Source organism: Alligator mississippiensis, chromosome 1 (assembly GCF_030867095.1).
Source record: "Alligator mississippiensis isolate rAllMis1 chromosome 1, rAllMis1, whole genome shotgun sequence".
NCBI classification, from domain to species: Eukaryota; Metazoa; Chordata; order Crocodylia; family Alligatoridae; genus Alligator; species Alligator mississippiensis.
Window position 1 is genome coordinate 38,278,639 of NC_081824.1, and position 22,105 is coordinate 38,300,743.

Below are 22,105 nucleotides of genomic sequence, written 5' to 3' on the forward strand. Positions count from 1 at the left end.
AGTTTTAATTACATGAAAGACTCTCCTTCAAGAACAGGGTTTAAAGCCATAATTAAGCTTAAAAAATATATTCGCATGTCATATTATTTATTGGTTTAATATTTGCATTTTGTTTTTGATTTGGTTTTTAACTGGATGGAGATAATTGAATAAAAATGTAGTTCTCTAGCTTGCCTTCCAGAGGTAAAGAGGATTTTTTGGGGGGACGACGCTTTTCACATGTGGCTTTCCCTAATTTCAACATTTCTCCAACACTACCAAATTAAAAAAGGCATTGTTATGTGGCCATTTCTGAGTCAACACAACAGGAGTATTTGCTTTGGAATGTTAATATGTAAAAGGTATGCTGTGTCATTGATTACTTCTGTGTACAATTCATAATTTATACTTGCTGTCTCTCACTTCACAGTTAACGGGATTCACACTTAATAAGGCAAGGTTTGCTCCTCCTTCAGCTGAAAGCAATGGAAGTGTTGCTGTTAACTTCTTTGGACACTTAAGTTGGCTAGTTTTTTTGCAGGTGCATTTAATTCTGTTTTTAATACTTTAAAACATTTTCAGACTACCAATTCCTTGGGGTCCTGGACACTTTCTAGCACTACAAAAATAGTGTCATGGAAGTATATCTTCCTCTTAGCATGACAGTCACCACAAAGGTGTGCTCTCGAGCCAGTGGATGAAAGTGGCTGTTCTTTTGGTCCCCCTCCTCCCAAAAGAACCTGTTAATGAGCCTTATCAATGACTGCCTGCCTTCCTTCTTTAAGGAAAGGAAGACTCAGAAGGCTGTCACTGATCAGCTGCAGCTGTTGTTGTGGTCTGCTGCTCCCAGGCTAGAGCACAACTTGTTTTTGAGATTTTTAGAACTCTTTTTCTCATTTTGATTTGTTTCTTTAAGGGAACTTTTAGTGTTTTTAAAAGGTATTCAATGAATCTTTTATGGAGATATGGGTGTTTTGTTTACAACTCTGGCAATAGTGGCACAAATTTATCTTGGCAGCATGCTGTAACCCTTAAAGAACATCCACCTTTAGTGGTGATAGTTCTTGGTTATAATTCAATCCACGACATGCATGCAAAATTTTCAACTATTGATTCATAGATTCATAGATGCTAGGGTCAGAAGGGACCTCAATAGATCATCGAGTCCGACCCCCTGCATAGGCAGGAAAGAGTGCTGGGTTCAGATGACCCCAGCTAGATGCTTATCTAACCTCCTCTTGAAGACCCCCAGGGTAGGGGAGAGCACCACCTCCCTTGGGAGCCCGTTCCAGACCCTGGCCACTCGAACTGTGAAGAAGTTCTTCCTAATGTCCAGTCTAAATCTGCTCTCTGCTAGCTTGTGGCCATTATTTCTTGTAACCCCCGGGGGCGCCTTGGTGAATCAAACCTCACCAATTCCCTTCTGTGCCCCCGTGATGAACTTATAGGCAGCCACAAGGTCGCCTCTCAACCTTCTCTTGCGGAGGCTGAAGAGGTCCAGGTGCCCCAGTCTGTCCTCATAGGGCTTGACCTGCAAGCCCTTAACCATATGAGCGGCCCTTCTCTGGACCCTCTCCAGGTTATCCACATCCCTCTTGAAGTGTGGCGCCCAAAACTGCATGCAGTATTCCAATTGCGATCTGACCAGTGCCCAATAGAGGGTAAGTATCACCTCCTTGGATCTGTTCATCATGCATCTGCTGATGCACGATGAAGTGCCATTAGCTTTTCTGATGGTTTCGTCACACTGCCGACTCATGTTCATCTTGGAGTCCACTAGGACTCCAAGATCCCTTTCCGCTTCCATTCCACCAAGCAGGTCATTTCCTAGGCAGTAGGTATGCTGGACATTTTTCCTCCCTAGGTGCAGCACTTTGCATTTATCCTTGTTGAATTGCATTCTGTTGTTTTCTGCCCATATGTCCAACCTGTCCAGGTCTGCTTGTAGTTGTTCCCTGCCCTCCGGTGTGTCCACTTCTGCCCACAGTTTTGTGTCATCCGCAAACTTGGACAGAGTACACTTCACTCCCTCGTCGAAGTCACTGATGAAGATATTGAAGAGTATCGGTCCAAGGACCGAGCCCTACGGGACCCCACTGCTCACACCCTTCCAGGTCGAGACCGACTCATCCACTACGACGCTCTGGGTGTGACCCTCTAGCCAATTCGCCACCCACCAGACTGTGTAGTCATCTAAGTCACAGCCTCTTAACTTGTTTACCAGTATGGTGTGGGATACCATATCGAAGGCCTTCCAGAAGTCTAAGAATATAACATCAACCCCTACTCCTGTGTCCAGGCGTTTTGTAACCTGGTCATAAAAAGAGACTAGATTAGTCATGCATGATCTACCTGCTACGAACCTGTGCTGGTTTCCCCTCAGCATAATTTGTCCTGCCGGGCTCTCGCAAATGTGAGCCTTGACAATTTTTTCGAAGACTTTGCCTAGGATGGAGGCGAGACTGACTGGCCTATAGTTGCCTGGGTCCTCCTTCCTCCCCTTCTTGAAAATGGGGACCACATTGGCCCTTTTCCAGTCCTCCAGGACCTGGCCCATGCGCCACGAGTGTTCAAATATTACTGCCAGTGGCTGTGCAATGACGTCAGCCAGTGCCTTCAGTACCCTCGGATGGAGCTCATCCGGGCTTGCTGACTTAAAGGCATCCAGTTCCTCCAAGTGATTCTGCACCATCTCAGGGTCTACGCATGGCAGTCTGTACTGCCAGTTAGTACTAATGTTAACATCCTTCTGAAGAGAGCTAGACTAACTAGCAAATCATTTCACATTAGATTCTCAGTGTGAAAGAGTAAAATTTGGTCACAATCCACCTGAGAGGAATTTGAACCAGTTCTTTCACACAAAAGGAATGTGCCCATTAACAATATTCTGAACTACCCAGTTCCCACAAACTTTTATGTAAGTAATTTTCAAAAAAATGCTTAACAGTTAGATATCTTAATCCTACTTAAATTTAATGGAATTTGTGGCATGCATATGACTAATTTCCTCAGGTTTTTTTTTTTTTTTTTTTTAAGAATCTCAGTCAACAGCTTTAATTAATAGGAAATAATTACTGTCCAGTGATATTAAAAGCAGTTTCTTCAAAAAAAAAAAAGACAAAAATTATAATTGACTTCTTACTGGTGGACTGCTGAAAATGTAGAAGGATGAACCTTTCAGTGCCAGGAACTTGAATTTGTATATCTGAGATGAATCAGTTCCATCAAGTCTCTCATTCACCCATCCCATATGTATGATCTGTAGGGCAAAAGCAGTGATAATTAAAATTCAGTCTTCAACAGCAGCACAATATATATCATATTTACTTCAACATAAGATGACCCTGTATATAAGACAAACCCCCAGTTGTTAAATCTCTACAAGAAAAAAAATATAAATTTGTTATATTTTTCCAGGTGTAGAATCAAATTATTGGAGGGTTGTCTTGAATATGTTCCCTTCCCAGTGCTACAGCAGGGAAAATAGTGGGGGTGGGAGGCGGGGGGATTGGGTCAGATCCCTTGTCCTCAGCCCCTTGGCCAATTTATTCTCCATGCAACCTTCCTGCCACATTTACTATCAGACCCTACTTAGGTTCTGCGCCCTCCCTGAGGACAATGTAGAAAGAGTGAGCTGTATGTGACAGTAAGGGGGAGGGGGGAAGGGACAGAGGGGAGGGCAGAAGCTGCAGAGAGCAAGCAGGGGTGGGGAAAGGAGACTGCTATAGATCTGACTCAGGCCTTGAGCCAAACTCATGGCCAGAGTCAGAACTGAAGCAGTTTGCCTGCTTGCCTGACCTGCTCCCTTCCCCACCTTGTTAATCTGAAATGCAAGGGACCAAAAAAACACTGACTTTGAAATAAACATACCCATGGTAACCTGTATATTTGCAAATGACTGTGGGTAAGTTCATCTAGAATTGATGCATTTTAACTTGTTGTAAACTGCTGCAGGTTTTGGCACAAACACACAAAAACCATAAACACACTTTTGAGAAGCACTTTTGTACCTACAGAGTACAAAATATACATGCTATTAGTTCAAAGTAAAAAGGCTCATGACATCATACAGTTCACTGGGCTGTCCCCATCCAGATTCAACAGTATTTCAAGCCATGGTGACCCTACAGTCCATCACTGCTCAGTATGTGTGTGCAATCCAGATAGCCCATGTGTTAATTAGCCCCCATTCATGACTGGAACTGGATGCTCTGGTCAGAAGTCCTAGGACCCTCCAAAATTTTATATGCAGATGAGGTCATATGCAGATGAGTCATTATTGAGTCCAAGATGAACATGGGTCGACAATGCGAGGTCACGGTCGGCAGGGCTAACCGGACCTTATCGTGCATCCACAGGTGCATCTCAAGTAGGTCGAAGGAGGTGATCCTCCCCCTCTACGCAACACTGGTCAGGCCACAGCTGGAGTACTGTGTCCAGTTCTGGGCACCCCACTTCAAGAGAGATGTGGACAACATTGAGAGGGTCCAGAGGAGGGCCACCCACATGATCCGGGGACAGCAGGGCAGACCCTACAATGAGAGGTTATGGGACCTGAACCTGTTCAGCCTTCACAAGAGAAGGCTGAGGGGGGACCTGGTGACTGCCTATAAACTCACTAGGGGGGACCAGAAGGGTTTGGGGGAGACCTTGTTTCCCCTAGCGCCCCCTAGAATAACAAGGAATAACAACCACAAGTTGTTGGAGAGTAGGTTTAGATTAGACATCCGTAAGAACTACTTCACAGTTAGGGCGGCTAGGATCTGGAACCAACTTCCAAGGGAAGTGGTGCTGGCTCCTACCCTGGGGGTCTTTAAGAAGCGGCTTGATGCCTACCTGGCTGGGGTCATTTGAGCCCAGTTTTCCTCCTGCCCAGGCAGGGGGTCAGACCTGAAGATCTGCAAGGTCCCTTCTGACCCTACTTCTATGATTCTATGATTCTATGAGGTACAGGACTGCCTGGCCCATCTCCACCCCTTAGGGCGCATCCCAAGAAGTGCACACATGTGGTTTGACACACCTCAAATCTGTTTGAGGCACCACAAACTGCACTCAGTGCAAGTACGCACATTTACCGTGCTGCTAACTTGCAGCATGGTGGGATTTTTTGACACAGGGAGATCCCAGTGTAAGAAAAAACACAAATATTTGCTGCTAACAAAATCTGCACTTTTGAGAAAAAAATGTGCACCACCAGAAATGGAGCCTTGGTGGCCAGAGCCATGCTCTGGCTGCTAGCCAGGCTCTGAGTGGCCAGATAACCACTGCTGCTGTCCGTGGAGGTCCCCAAGGCCCCAGGTAAGGCTGCTAGGGCCAGCACAGGTGCAAATTTTTGCTACTGCTTTTTTTGCTGCAGCAACTACATACCCCTGCATGTGGGGACAGCCCACAGCCACAGTAATCTCATAGCAAAGAGAGGGGGCGATAGAGTCTTTCAGCTACATAGAAATTTGGAGATGTTTGCCAGACATTTATGGCTGGTAAAGAAACAGAAATAATTGGAAATGGAAAATAAAGGTGCAGCTCAGCTGTGGGAGTCAAGAGGAAGTAGAAATGTATTTGATGTAGTGGTTCACGATGACTTTAAAAACAGTTGGTGCTAAGGGGGACTGAGCACAATGGGCAGTATATTTCATTCAGATGGACTGTACTGATTTAGGCTTATGAGCATGTTCAGCCTGAACTGCAGTCAATCAACTTCATAGTACATGCTACTTCTAGCAGCAGTTTAATGCTAGACAATGTTTTTAATGAGGGGGAGGGAAAAAGGGGGGGAGGGGTTTGCTGGTATGCAAATATAAGGTGAGGGGCTTTTTTTCCCCATGCTAATTGGGGGAAAAAAATATTGTCTTATGTTTGAGTTAACAAAGTTCAGATGAGTGACCTTGAATTTTAATCCATCAAATCTGTATCTTCACCTTCCTCAGCCCCTCCTGTTGCCCTTGGCCATCCTCTGTACAACTAGCTTTTGGGTGCCCACAGAGGCATGAACCATAGTGCATAGACTCTTGGCCCCTAACCTATGTAGCTGAACCATATTGACTCTGCTCCAACAAGGATCTTCATCAGACATGTGTGAACATGAATGGGAAATAGCTAATAAAGGTTTGGGATAGATCAGTTTATTCTGATATAACAAGATGCAGCTGGCCAAATATTTTTTCCCTTAATTGAACCTGAATATTTCTGGAGCTTCCAAAAAAATGCCACTGATATAAACCCCTGCAGTATATACTTCAGTATACGCTGAAGTTCCTGGCTAAGTACAAATAGTCAAAAAGGCTCAGGTGGAATTGAGCCATTTTTTTCAGGTTTCTCTCAGCTGTGAAGATTGAACCAATAGTGAACTGAATTCACGTTCAACTTTCACCTCGGAAAGGCAGGTGGAGGCCTGCACTGATTGAGGCCAGAAGGCAGGGGGGCCCTTGGGCCTGCCTGCCAGCCATTGCCAATCCAGCCCAGCCAAGCAGGAGCCATCCCTGATTGTCTTCCCAGTGCACACCCCCAACCCCCTGCTGTCCTCCTGCAGGGGAGAGGAGAGGAGCCCCTGTCCTGCTACTGATCCCTCCCTGAATCAGGCATCTGGATGTGGGGGAGAAGCCTCAAGGGACTTCCCCTAGCAGCATCACCCAGCCCAGGGGTACCCCTTGCTGAGAGGAAACCACTCCTCCCCCTTCCCGCTATCCATCTGGCAACTTGGCTCCTACTGTGTGCCCCCATGACTGACTGTAGGGGCAGACACCTAGCCAAAGAGAATGCTCCCTCCTCCTATGTGTGGCAGCAACAGTGGGGAGGGGCAGCCATGGGCCAGGGGAAGCCCCCCCAAACATGTGTCCTGGGGGAATGCTCCCTCCCTCCCACCTGCAGCAGAGCCAAGCCACCCAGCTGTATGGGGGTGTGGGGAATTCCCCTCAGCTCTCTGGGGCAGGGCTGGGGAGCCCTGGGCTGGGCCAGCAGGAACCCCCTGAGACATGGGTCTCCCCTTGTGCCCTTACACCCAGCTGCAGGCACCCAGATCAGGGGAATGCTCCCCACTTCCCACGTGTACCAGTGGTGGAGCCAAACTGCCTGACCCCAATGGGGAGGGAGAGAGGGGATTCCCATTGGCTCCCTCCCTTGGATGTGGGGCCCTGGATGGGCTGGGGGAATCTGCCTGAGGCATGGGGCTCCCACTGGGTTCTCATGCCTGGCTGCATGGGCAGGCATCTGGCCTGGGGGAATGCTTCCCTCCTCCCACCTGCAGCCTGGCCATGCAAGGGGTGGGGGAGTAATTCCCCTCAGTTCCCCAGGGTAGGGCAGCCCCAATCTGGGGGACCCCAGGTCAGGGGAACCCCCCTGAGGTAAGGGGCTGCCCCCATGCCCCCATGCCCAGGTACATGGGCAGGTACCTGGCCTGAAGAAATGCTCCATCCCCCAACTTGTGGCAATGGCAGAGTTAAGTTACTGGCCACACAGGGGAGCAGAGGGTTTGGGGCGGGTTTACCTTGGCTCCCTGCAGCATGGCAGACCAAGGCTACAGTGGCTGTGGTTGGGGTGAGGGGAGGTTCTGTTTTCCTTGCCTCCCACTTCTACTGGGCTGACAAGTGCAGGCAGGATGCAGGCTGGGGAACAGAGAAAGAGGCTTTGTTGTCTCAGCTCTGTGATAGCCCGGGGGTGGGGCCATCCAGGTGCTAGGCTGGAGAAGCAGAATCTTAGCCGTGTTTCAGCAAGCTGTGCTGTGAGGGGTGGTTTGCAGGGGACCACAAATCATCCCAATATGCTGGGGGACTGTGAGGTAGCTTGAGTTGACATGGGATCTGGGACAGAAGTTTGATAGACCAGTTCAAGTCAGTTAAGTCTGATACTAAATCAGTTAAGTCTGATACTACATCATAGATTTCATAGACATTAGGGCTGGAAGGGACCTTGTAGGATCATTGGGTGCAGTCCCCTGCCTAAGGGGCAGGAAGTCTGCTGGGGTCAAATGAACCCAGCAAGAATCTCATTCAAATGTATTTTAAAGGTGTCCAGAGTAGGTGCTTGCACCACTTCTGTGGGGAGTCTATTCCAGACTCTGGGGATTCGGATGGTAAAGAAGTTTTTCGTTATGTCCAGCCTAAAATGATCTTTCCGGAGTTTGTGACTGTTAGACCTAGTCTTCCCTTGGGGTGCCCTGGTGAACAGACATTCTCTGAGTTCCTGGTGCATACCCCTTATATACTTAGGCTGCCACCAAGTCCCCCCTGAGCCTTCACTTCTCCTGGCTGAAGAGTCCCATGGCTCTTAGCTTCTCTTCATAAGGCCTGTTCTCTTGTCCTCTGATCATGCACATGGCTCTCCTCTGGACTCTCTCAAGTTTCTCCACATCTTTCTTGAATTGTGGAGCCCAGAATTGGATGCAGTACTCCAGCTGTAGCTTCACCAAGGCCAAGTACAGTGTGAAGATGACATCCTGAGATTTGCTTGAGAAGCACCTATGGATGCAAGCCAGAGCTCTATTTGCTTTACCAGCTGCAACATCTCATTGGTGGCTCATGTTCATCTTATGGTCAATCATGACCCCCAAGTCCCTTTTGGCCGGGGTGCTAGTGATCATAGCACTGCTGAGCCTATAAGCATGCTGAGTGGGGGGAGGAGGATTCCCCCTGAGGTGAAGTGCCTTGCATTTCTCAGTGTTGAATGCCATCGGGTTTCATCCTCCCAACTTGTGAGCCTGCCCAGGTTGGCTTGAATCACCAGCCTATCCTCTAGTGTGACCACACTTCCCCACAGTTTGGTGTCATCAGCGAATTTAGCCAGTCTGCTTCTGATACCTGAATCCAGATAATTTATAAATATATTAGAGTACTGGTACAAATACAGAGCCCTGGGGGCCACCACTGGTACCATGTGCCAGGTTGACATGTCTCCATCGACTATCACTCTCTGGGTCTGACAGTGGAGCCAGATCCCAAGCCATCAGAGGTTGTTGAGGCCACAGTTCCCAAGTTTAACCATGAGGACTGCATGGGAGGCCAAGTCAAAGACATTTTTTGAAGACCCAGTAGATGATATCAACCTCTTCTCCTTTGTCCAGGTGATGCATCACCTGGTCATAGAAGGAAGTGAGGTTGGTCAGGCAAGAGCTACCCACAATGAAGCCATGTTGGCTGTCCTTCAGAACGTTGCATTCCATTAGCCTGTTGTTGATGGTTTCTTTGATGATTTTTTCCAATATATTTAAAGAGATTGAGGTCAAACTGTTTGGCCTGCAGTTCCCTCTCTCTTCCTTCCTCCCTTTCTTGAAGATGGGCACCATGTTGGCCTTCTTGCAGTTCTCAGGAACCTCACCCAAGCACCAAGAATTCTTGAATATCCTCGCCATTGGCTGTGAAATGATATCTGTCAGTTCTTTTAGCACTCTTAGGTGCATCCTGTCCAGACCAACTGATTTGTAGATGTCCAGCCTCTCAAGGTGTCCTCCCACAAGATCTTCACCAACGATAGGTGCCTATACCCTGGCAATCCTGCATCTTGTTTTGCAGAGTGATCCCCTTGGGTTGGTGGAAGACCAATGCAAAGTAATCATTAAGGAGATTAACTGCTTCCTGGGTGTTGGTTGTTTGCTGCCCAATTTGGTTTAGCAAGGGTCCAATGTTGACCTTGTTTTTCTTCTGATTATCCACATATCTGAAGAAGGATTTTTTGTTGTCCTTGATTCCTGTAGCCAATGTGAGTTCAGTTTCGGCTTTGGCTTTCCTAGTTTCTTCCTACAGGTGTAGGCCAGTGCAAAATAATCCTCCTTGGTTATGTTACCTGATTTAGAATCCTTGTAGGCTTTTTTTTTCAGATGCAGGAGGTCCATGAGTCCTCTATTTAGCCATGGGGGTCATCCAGCCCTTTTCCTACCTCTCCTACAGCCTGGGATGGACTTCCCTTGTGCTTCAAGGATTGTGCCCTTAAAAAGTCACCACTCGTTGTGGACTCCCCTCTCTGTTAGATCCTGGTTTCTCAGGGCCTTGGCAACCAGCTTCCCGAGCTTATGAAAGTCGGCTTTCCTAAAATCAAGGATTTCTGCATTGCTGATTGATTTGCCAGCTTTGTGATGGACAGAGAAAGTGATCAACTCATGATCACTGTCTCCTAGCTTCTCTTTGATTCTCAGGTTGCTTACTTAGGCCAGTACCAGATCCAGGAGTTCCTTACCTCTTGTTGGCCCATAGACTTCTTGAGACAAGTAGATTTCATCAACGTAGGTGAAAAGATGCACGACCAGGTAGATTTGGGAGAGTGCTCCTTCCATGAGATATCAGGGTAGTTGAAGTCACCCATGACAACCAGGCACCGAGTTTAGTCTCTCATTGCCCCTGCAAATACATGGTCAAGATCTTCTTCTAGGTTAGGAGGTCGGTAGTAGACTCCTACCAATATATCTCTGTCACCACATTCCCCCCATAATCTGACCCAAAGGGTCTCAAGTTGCCCTTCTTGGGTGCCAAACTCCACTTGTAGAGAAGTGTACTGCTCCTTCACATAGAGAGCTACACCCCCATCCTTTCTAGGAACACAATCCCTCCTGCACAAGGTACAGCCATCTATACCTGTGCTCCAGTCATAGGTGGAGTCCCACCAGGTCTCCATTATTCCTATGAGATCATACTGATTTTTATTTAGCAGGAGGGCCAGTTCCTCTTGTTTGATCCCCAGGCTCCTTGCATTTGTGTACAGGCAAGTAAGCCTGCCATCGGTGGTCCTAGGCTTCCCAGCACTCCTAGAAGAGTCCCATCCCTGGGCGTGGGTAGGAGCAAGTTCCACTGGGAATTCACTTTTGTCCCCTGTGCTGCATATCTTATTAATTCTGCAGCTGTCACTTGGTGGGCTTGCACTGGTGGTTTTCTGCCCATCCCCCGGCAAACTTAGTGTAAAGCCATGGAGATCTTATCTTAAAGCCCTGTCAACCATTCTGGCTGAGAAGAGCTTCTTCCTCATTGGAATGAGGTGGAAGCCATCCCTTCCCAACAAATAGATGCCTCTGCCTCTGAAGTGCGGGTCAAAGAAGTGGAAGGCTTCTTGATGGCACCAGTACCACAGTCTTCTATCGACTTCATTAATTTGTCTCTCCCTCCTGTGCTCATGACCCATAACTGGAAGGACTGAGGAAAAAACTGTCTGATACTACATCCACCCAGCTCTACCTGAGACTGAGTTTGACCATTTTGAAACCAGTCTATGTGCACTGAACTTCTTTTCTATTACAGGTTTAAACCAGTTTCCAATCACTTATACCAGTCTGTGTGCCATTTCTGTCTCTAGCTGCTGTGTTCAGCCAATAAGTGAATATGTACTGAAAGAACATAAAAAGCTGCTCTAACAGGACTCATGGCCTAGTCAAAACCTTGAAGAACTAGAAATCCATTGTCATCTACCTATAAAGTAAATACTGGTATATATTGACAAAAATGTTAATGGGTTTATCTGAAACCAGGTGATTTGTTGTACATTGAGTTTACCCACGATGAAGAGCTGCATCATCTCATCATCACATTCTGTGTTTCAGGGAATTTACATTTTTGTGTAAATTTTCATCAAAGACAAGGATAGATGTATTCTATTCTGGTTTAGCCAAATTCTAAGGTTGTTAGGTTTTCTTTTCTCCTTCATCTCACATATTTTTAGATTTTTCTCTGAAGGTATTAATTTCTCTAAAGGCAAATAATTTATTTTATATTTTGTTTTACATAGTTTTAAGGTATCCTGAAATTCAGGCAGAAGTAAGATTTCAATAACTCTTTCTAAGTGAGATATAACCAGTAGAAGAGATGCTATTCACTGTGAAACTGGTATTAGAAATGTAACTGTCCCCACAAATGAAGTTGATAAGTTTAATTTTACGTGCATATGCTGAATATATGGCCCCTACTGGCTCCTGAAAATGTTATCTGTCTTCACCATAGTAATATACGAATCTCCGGATAAAAATGGCCAGTACTTATATGCCTGCTAATTTTTTACTTGGGGTAGGATTAAAGAGCACAAGGCCCATGGTACTTTTGAAAATCCCATCTTCAGTTCTCACAAAAGGGAAAACTTCTATTGAAATCAATGAGAATCAGCCTGAAAAAAGAATAAGAACTTCAAGATTTGTCCCAAAGTGAGATTTAAAAAGAAGTGATTCTTTTGAGATAAACATAAAATAATTTGTAAATGTTGTCAGTACTTGGAAGTGAAGCAATATGCAGTAAGAGAAATTATAACACATCCCCATATTGTTAGAGTAATATGTCTATGTGAAATGCTTCATACATTATTTCCAATTTTTTGTTATTTTATATATTGTATCTATCAGTTTGCTTATTTAAAAATATATAAGAACATAAGAAGTCCATGTTGTTTCAGTACACTTTTCTCCTGAGCTATAACATTAACATTTTAATGAAGTTACAGAAAGCAAGGCAATAAATACAGTAGGCCTTCCAATTCTCACTTAGCTGTTGTGGAAATTCAATAATTCTCACCCAAATATTACTTCACCCTGTCCACCAGTAAAGCTTAAATAACAGAGTTTTTAGACACTTCATTACATTAAGAAATTACACCATAGTACTGGTGAAAATCTAATATAAATTACATTTTCAGGTGCTTATAGTAGTATGCTAATATCCTAATAATAAAAATTAAAACAAAAAGATCAGTCAATGTTCAAAAGCAAGGAACAAAGTACACTTTGAGAAACAAGATCCTTAATATTTTTATAATCATAACTGTTTGCTTACTTGCTAATTTGCAAAATTCATTAACCTGCAATGGGTTTCTCATCCATTAGTGAAAAATCAATTAGATTCTATTCCAGAGACAAAATTATAGACTGCTATTCAACTATGCTGTGCACAGCAGTAATCATTTGCTTTCCTATAGTGCTAGTTATTCAAGAATCCTGAAGTTCTTCACAATAACTGATGGGAAAATTGAGACACGGGCAGACTATGCAAATTGCTCAGTTCATACATCAAATCAAGTGTGCTGCTGCCCCTGGGACTGGCGCTGGGCACAGCCCGCACCCAGCACTGGTCCTAGGCGGCAGCAGCAGCCTCCTGTCATCCAGCAGGCAGATTGGGGGGCACACCCCTGGGAGGTGTCTGGCGCAGCCCCACAGCCTTCCCAGGGATGCGGGCCCCTAGATCTGCCTGCTGGATGACAGGAGGCTATCGATGCCGACAAGTGACAGTTTTGCTTGACAGCACCTTGAGGTGCAGTTTCCCAAAAATTGCTATACTAATCTCCTTGAAACCTGGCAGGCTTCATGCCCTCATACGTCGCTACCATCCTGGCAGGTTTCATCCAAATCAGGCTAAAAATGACAAAGTTATAGGCAGTTTTGTGCTTCCCCATTATAACCTATGTGCGAAACTTTGAAACAGCATCGAAACAGCAAAAGTTTTGATGAAAGAAAATGGAAAAATGCTTTTGAAATAAAACAAAATTCAAAACGAAACATTGTTCAATCAAAATTTCAAAATGGAATGGTGCTGTTTCACACTTACTGCACATTAGCTCATTACTACTGATCAGTAGTTCATTACAATTGCACAGTAGCGTCGTATGGCATGAATCATGTGCAGTAGTAAGAAGATACTGCACAATAGTAATGTGTTACTACACAGTCAACGTCACCAGAAAACCGTGCAGGGATGCAGTCATTTAGTACTTAAGGAATGCAAGTACTAAATGACTGCAACAACTGCACAGTCAGCATCTTGTGTAGATGTGGCTAGTGTGAATAATCAAAGTAACAATGGATGATGGAATCTCTGTTTTCAGCTTCAGATCAAACAGAGAAGTGCACATGTGCTTTAAAAGAAAAACACTGAAATAATTGTTAATGGAACTACAAAGTTCCAAAAGAGTTTGGTCAGGTTTGGTTCAAATTTAATATATTTTGATATCTAAATTTGCTTTACTAGTGTTGATCAGTAAACTAAATTCTCTCTTTCACATGTACAATTCTGTATCCATTTTTTTCATATAAAAATATGGGTACCCAGATAAAAGCCATTTAGTTGTCATTTACCTTGAGTAGCAGGAGAAAATACATTTAAATTAAATGAAAACTGATTTGAATTTAAAGTCAGAAATTTTAAATCCCATCAGTGGGACTAGACAAGTCTCTGCTGTAGCTTGTTTGCGGTTGCTCCCTCAGTCCCAGACTTTGATGCACTCCAATCTTAAGGGTAAGGTTAAGGCCCACTTTGAGAATGTGCTGAATTACTGTGAGCTGAATTACTACAACATTTCAGTATTATTCATTTAATGTATAATAGAAACAAACAGTTTATCGTAAGTCAGTTTAATGACTCTACTCCATCAAAGTCTACAGAAACTCAGACAGAGCAATATCTCAATTGCACTGGATTGTGGAAACATTCCATAGCACATTGCTCAACTGAAATTACCTCCAAAATTACCAACTCAAATTCATAGGGAATGAACCAATTATAATATTTTCTCTAAGAATATCTGTACAACAATTATTTACAAATTATATACTTCATCTATATTTTTTTGAAAAAGAAAACAGAAGAAAAAAAAACTACTTCAAGCAAAAAGTCAAACGGCATAACGCCAATAAAGCAGGAAGTGATAAATTCTGAAAGGCTGGATGAAAAAATGACGAATGGAGGAGGAAGGGCAGAAAGGGGCAGCAGGGAGTTGTTTTGGTTCCAAGAGTTCTAGCTCCACAGAAGTGCCAAAAAGTGATGAAGATTCTTTCAGGGGGGTTTTTTCCCAGCCATTATTTAACTTTACTTTGTCAATATAGCTGCTGAAACAAGAAAGTATGTTTTGTGCTCTCCAATACAAGTAAAAAATGCTTTACTGATTTATGCCACTTTTTACAAAAGAAAACAAAAACTCATGCAATGAAACTGGGTGCTAACTTACAGTTCTATATGAATTAACATACTTAAAAGAACTTAACATTTCAGAGCCAGAACATATAATGGAAACACTATTAGATATTTAACTACAGTGTTCTTGTTAAGCACCAATGAATAGGATTTAGAAATGTCCTGGCATTTATACAATGCCTGACAAAATTAAATTTAATAGCTGGCCAATTTTATTTAATGCAGCGAGTAAAGAATAAAGCAGATGTTAAATGCAAAAACCATTCAATAGCCTCTTTCTTGAGAAACACTACTGCTTTGGTATGCTCCCCCAGCCCCCCCCCCCGCACATGCTTACTGACGACACTACAGCAGTTGTGTCACAAGATATGCGCTGGACCCTGGTGCTGCCCGAAGGTGTCAAGGTACGTTCATAGATGTTAGGTTTCATAGATTCATAGATGTTAGGGTCAGAAGGGACCTCAATAGATCATCGAGTCCGACCCCCAAACATACATTGAATGGTCCAATACACCGCTCAAACTGTCTGCTCCAGATCACATCCCAGTGCAGCCACATCAGGATGCTCTGGCCACTCCAGAACACATACTGGAATGTGGGGCCAGTCTGCAGGTCTGGTATGGCCTGCACCATTCATTTGGCTCCTGGGATCAGATGACTTTGACACACTTGCACTACAGGGGTTTACAAGCCGTGTCTTGTGTAAAATGCCTGGATGTCTTAGAGGGACCAACTGAAGCTGAGACAGATGAATATTGTTGATAAGGCGATACATGGCTAGGTGAAGGAGAAGGAGGCAAACAAGTGGAACTGCTGGCTGGTTTGAACGGTAATTTTCCTGTTAGCTTTCCACAAGTGGGGAAATAAATATGACCTATTTGACCTATATGAGCTTACAGATATGCTAATGATTACTAGTAAAATTTAACTATTAACTAAAGTTGTTTTTTTTTTTATTCTTAGTGATCAAATGCTCTGTGTGATATTTTAATTAGCATTTGATCACTAGGAATAAAAAAAATGACTTTAGTTAATTGTTAAATTTTACTAGTAATCATTGGCATAGTTGTAAACTCATAGGGCGCATCCAGACGAGTGCACACGTGCCTGTTGCCTCGCCTCAAACCCATTTGAAGCAGGGCAACAGGCACGTGCAAGAATGAAAAAATGTTCCCCGTGCTGCAAGTTTGGGGGAGCATAGATGAAAATGCTCCCCCGCATAGTGCACTGGGTCCTGCTGCCGCAAGACCAGCCCGGCTGGGCGGAAGAGCAGCCCCAGGGCCGGCAGAACCAGACTGGGCTTGGTGCACGGTCCCCCCGCTGCTGTTGTTAAAGGTTAGTTATGGGCCCTGGGCAGGGGGTCTGTGGCCCTGTGGGGGGTAGGGGCTGTGGCCCTCCAGGGTGAAGCTGGGACCCTGGGCAGGGGGGCCGGGGTCCTGTGGAGGTTAGGGACTGTGGCCCTCCAGGGGGGAGCTGGGACCCTAGGTGGGGGGTCCTCCAGGGTGCCTGGGACCCTGGGCAGAGGGGCTGGGACCCTGTGGGGGATAGGGGTTGGGACCCTGTGTGGGATAGGGTCTGGGACCCTGGGTTGGGGGGCATTCCATGTGCTTTCTTGGGGGACTGCACCCTGTGGGGACCAGGGGACCCACCCCTCCTGAGCAGCCCCCACACAAGGTCCCCCACACCCAGTGCCTCCAGCAATTGCCCCACTCCTATCCACAGACCAACCCACATCCCTCCACATCCACCCACCCACCTTCCCCCACACCTCTTATCACCCCCTTTCTACAAAACCACATTCCCCCATCACACACCCATCATGTGCGAAGAAATTAAAAAGCACAGATCAACACATATAGGTATTTAAAATTTATTTTTTCATGATAGAGACACTGGTGGGCTTCCAAATTGCTTTAACATTGTAAATATGCCAATAAAGCATTACCCAACTTATCACTGTCTCTCTCTCCAGACGTCTGTTTGTGTGTGTGTGTAGAGTGTTATTTTTTGTTTTAAATGTGGAAGAACATGGATTTCGGGGTATTTTTAAAAATGGATTTGGGATGCTGCTGCATCAGTCCAGCTGGCACAAGGGGTAGTGTCCTCAGGTATCAATTGGCTAGGCCCCAGAAGCTCTAGAGAGCGAGTAGCCCTGAGCTGCTCGCCAAGGCAGCTTTTTATACTGCTGAGGCCAGGACAGGGCAGTTTTTTATACTGCTGGGGACAGCACAGGTGCTGGCCCCGGGCTTTAGCTCCCCCTGGCTGCAGATCCGGGAGTAGCCAAGCAGGATTATTTTGTCCCAAGTGGCACAATTTGCTCCACAACAAAGTGCATGTCCGAGCATGTGCTGAGGCAAAAAGCCCTGGCTCAAATTTGCACCACTTCTATTTGAGCTCCTGCAAGCACATGTGTGGATGTGCCCATACAGGTTGAATTACCAGATGAATAGTACAGTTTAAAAAGGAACAAGGATTTGAACAATAATGACAAATGACTTTTTTGTAATGCAAAACTGCAAAACAAAATGGGATATTAAGTGTTAACATAATGTCCACAATCTCGATGAATACTGCTTGCATATTCATGCCACTTGATTGGTTTGTGGCAGCTATTGTAGGTAAAACTTAAGGTAGGTTACTACTATATATAGTAAGCTGCCTTAAGTTTTACCTACAATAGCTGCCACAAACCAATCAAGTGGCATGAATGTGCAAACAGTATTCATATATATATATATATATATTTAAATGTTCCAATATGCACTACAATAGAGCAAGACCAGAAATGGCGTTGTTACAAACAGAGGGGTAACATGAAGTTTCTGTGCCCATGGCAAGAGCAGTGGCCAGGGAAGCAGTGGTGGCTGCCATTCTTAAGTCTTCTCAAAATAGGTGCCCAGAGCTGATGCTCCAGTTGCTTACTTACATAATTCTACTGATTTTAGTGATACAATGCAAGTAAAAAGCAAACATAATCCAATAATACTGGATGAATGAAAGCTCTTGTAACTTAGAACAGACATCCCAGCCCAGCCCAGGGCTTCAGAAAATTCTGGGATGACGGAGGACTCTGATTTAACTGAAACCAGGAAGAGGTCTGGGACAGAAGTTTCACAAACCAGTTTGACCCAAATCAGTTAAGTCTGATCTACAATCAACCAGGCTTATCTTAAACCACTTTCAACTATTTTGAAACTGTTCTATGTACACTGAACTTATGTTCTGTTACAGGTTTAAACCAGTTTCTGATCACTTAAACAAGTTTATGTGTAACTTATGTCCCTAGCCACATAAGTAGGAGGAATTACTTCATTGGGAGGAAGATTTGTCTTTAAATGAGTAACTAATGGCATGCCACTAACTATCACAGTATTTTAAAAAAAAATCAGAGGGCATGGAAAATTACACTTTTTGACAGTTTAGGACATTGGTTTACTTATTCAAATACAAATGTTTGTTTGGTGGAAGCTATTTTTTTAATAAGATAAACTACAGAAAAAAAATTAGCAGCTGTTATGGCCTTTATTATGGGGCACATCACAGAAATAGATACATCACAACAAAATGAGATTATGTCCAAAAGAAAAAAAACCAGAAATTCTTGAGATGTTTAAAATAGCAAAGCTATAACATCATTTAAGGGTTAACTTTTTAAATTAAATTAATTGGAGAAGTATTTCTTCTTACTATAAATGCTTGGTTTTTAGAGCTACATGTTTTAGTACCTCTTGTGACACAATCCTATGAATCTTTACCGATGTAAGAACCATGAGAAGTCAGCCTCTCTCCCTTTCTCTTATTTTCTTGTGCTGGAGATTTTTATAAATAAAAGATATTGTGGGAGAAAGAGGCAGACAAAGAGCCTGACTGATTTTATTAGTCAGAATGCAGAGCACTCACCTAAGATACAGAAAGATCAACTTGAAATCCCTACTACAGTTAATTATTTACACCAAGACGAACAACTTCAGCAAGAGAGACTGAAAAAGACCCATTCCAGAAGATTCAAACACTTGGGGATGGATGGGCTCACAGAAAGTATGTAAGACTTAGGTTCATTCCCCCTTCCAAATTAGGCAGAGCAGGGCTTGAAGCAAGATCTTTCACATCTCATGTAAGCATCCCAAGCATCAGATTGTCTGCCTTTCTCATTGCCATGTTGATTAGTAATTTTATGGTAACCCTGAATGAAAACGTTGATGAGCCCAGAATGGTACCCCAAAAGTTTTCAGAAATAAACATTTTCACTATAAAACTTTTTCATTAAAAGAATCCTGACACACTCCTGCCATATTGACATGTCTAGGAATAGAGCACCTTACAGAGCAGCATCAGGTATTGCTCATTAGGGAAGAATGATGTTGGATGAGAGGATAGAGAAACTTGTTTTATGATCAATCAGTATTTACTAAGAGGGGAATTCATTTTATAAAACTTGTTGACAGGTTCATTCAGGTACAGGACAATGATGATGATCAATTCAATACCTTTACTTGTGTAAATTGTTTTATTAATTAACTGTGCACTTAATTCCTTACCCTTGAATAGGCCAAAGCCTCCAGAATAGCTTTTGAACTAAAGGATATATTACAATGTTTAAAAGTGAAACAGCAAAATACAAAGGCAATAAAATTGATAAATACTGTTTTTAAATATAAAGTTTACAACATCAGTAAACTAGTCATTTGTCATTGCTTATGTCATAGTTACTCAGTGAGCTGCTTGTCCCATTTCAGATGCATCACTCAGATGACAGACATGGATGATTTCACCTCCCCCACAAGATGGGACCCCATCATCCTATCACTATTAACACTAGATTTTGTAAGGTAACTTTTCCTTCTTATTTGCAAAACACGTGATTCTGTAAAGTTAGGAACACATCTGGTCATTGCATTATTCATATTAGCATTTACAGGGCTAGATCCTCAACTGGAGCAAAGAAGTAGTCAGAGGTAGAAAACAGAGGGTACATCTACATGTACATTTACTCCAGCCTAGATTTACTGTGCAGTTAAATTAGTGTGCATTAAGGGCTTTTGGGTAGGGTGTCTACACTTGCAGAGATTAGAAACCAAATTTGTGCCAGGTCCTGCAATGCACCCTTGGCACCACTGGGGGGAGGGGGGAGCTCCAGGCTTTGACTGCAGCTGCCAGCAGACTGGAAGCTCTCTTTAAAATCCAGCCCTACTCTCTTCTCTCTGAGCAGACTCTTCCTTTGTTTAGGAGCAGTATGGCAAGTGCAGAGGCAGCACGCAGCAGCTTTCTCTGTGCCCACTCTGCCTCTCTGCACTATGGCTGCCCCAGCTCCTGGCCCTGGCAGTGACAAACAGCATCCTGGGATCTTGCTGACCTCTGTGATTACCCTGCTGGTCCATCATGCTGACTGTTGCCTGACCCATAGCCATCTCACTCCACCTGGCTCCCCCAAGACCAGTGACATCCTGCCTGTGCTCAGCACACCCTTGCATGGCTGCCACTGTGCAGCTGCCACTGCCAGGGACACCAATGAGGTTCTCCAGGATACCACTGCTGGGGCCACTATTGCCCTTCTAGGCCCCCAGCCCTGCTGCCTCTGGGCCTGCCACATCAGTCAGCACTAGTGACAGCACCTCGTCCAGCAGACCTGGGATGATGATCAGTGGGTGGATGGCTTCTGCATGACCCCATACACCTTCTGGAACCTTCTCTACCAGCTCTGGTCCCATCTGGAGTGGCAGGACACTGGCATGTGCCCAGCCATCCCTGCCAACACCTGCCTGGCCCTGGTGTTGCTGAAGCTGGCCACACCTGCCAGCTTCTGGTATGCGGAGCATCTGTTTGTCACGGGCAAAGCCACCACTGGAAAGGCCATTCTGGAGGTGTGCAGGGCCCTCTGGGACATGCTGGCAGATACCATGCTCCATGTCCATGAACCCCAGGTGGTGGTGGCAGGGTTCCATACCCTGGGGTTCCCCCAGTGTATCAGGAACCTGGACGGGACCGACATACTGGTCACCTGCCTGGCCTGCAGAAGCCACCCTTATTACAACCTCAGGAGATTCCATTCCATGGTCCTGCAGGCCACCAGGGCATGTTCACCCATGTAAGCACCAGCTGGGTGGGCAGTGTGCATGATGCCCTCACCTAACAGGAACTCAGGTGTCAGGACTGGTAAAGGGTGTGCACTTTGCACTGAAGAGTGCCAGACCTGAAGCTGGGCACCATCATGGTACCAGCCCTGCTCATCAGAGACCCTGCCTAACCACTCTTGCCTTGCCTGATGGGGCCCTAAACCAGCTACCTGGATCCTCACCAGGCCCACTTTAATCACTGCCTGGATCAGACACTCACACTGATTAAGTATGCCTTCAGCCCCCTCAAGGGCTGCTGGCACTCCCTCACCACCCACTTCAAGGTCACCAAGAACTTCCCCCAGGTCATCGTCGCAGATTGTGTTCTGCATAATATCTGTGAGGCTTGGGGAGAGTTGTTCCGTGAAGCATGGGTGTAGGAAGTGTGGTGGATGGAGGTGGCCTGATAGCAGGAGCACCTCCTGGGGCAGCAGTGGTAAAGGCAGATCTCCCCAACCAAGACACAAGGAGAGCCTTGCACATGCCAGTAGGGGCCAGGGAACCTCCTGCAACACTCCCCAGTCTGGCCCACCTGCTCCACCACACACAGGACCCCTACCCCCTGCCCATCCCCAGCACCGCTCTCATGGCAGACATGTGTCCAAAGAACCAAAGAAGAACCCTTTATTCCCCTCACAGCAGACACTCCCCAATCCCTCCCTCTCAACACACACAGACCCCTTCCCCTTCAACACAAATAGCCCTCTCCCTCATCCTCCCCCCTCAACACAGACCCCATCCATCATCCTCCCCACTGAACAACAATAAAAAAAAACAGACAAACCACTTTCCAATGTGAAAACTGTTTACAAAATCTTTGTTTTGGTGTCCCAGAGCAAGGGGTGAGGGGTGGGGGAACTCTGGAGGTAGAGCCTGGGTCAGGCAGCCAGCACCCCAACCTTTGGCATAGATCTGCACACTGAAGGAACTGCAATGGGTGGGAGGCTTGCCCAGGGTTGATGGTGCCCAGGGCTCTTCTGGGGTAGGTGGCTTCCCCTCAGGCTTGTGGAGTCCAGGTCCAGCAGGGCTGATGCCCAGTCCTGGTACTGTTCCTGGCAGCTCTGGCTCCACGCCCATGTGAAGCCAGGGTGAGCAGCAGGCCTCGGCCAAGGTGGGTGGTGGTGGACCCTGAGCAGGGGCTGGGCCAAGGGC

General features: G+C 45.3%; 1 protein-coding gene across 1 annotated transcript in view; it reads right to left on the bottom strand.

The window, feature by feature from the left end:
• Positions 1 to 22,105, bottom strand: part of SNTG2 (syntrophin gamma 2) — a 625,784-nt gene that overhangs the window by 102,480 nt on the left and 501,199 nt on the right. The window contains exon 12 of the mRNA XM_019492704.2: positions 3,122 to 3,238. Coding sequence (XP_019348249.1) covers positions 3,122 to 3,238 — 117 coding nt within the window. The remainder of the gene's footprint in view (positions 1 to 3,121; positions 3,239 to 22,105) is intronic.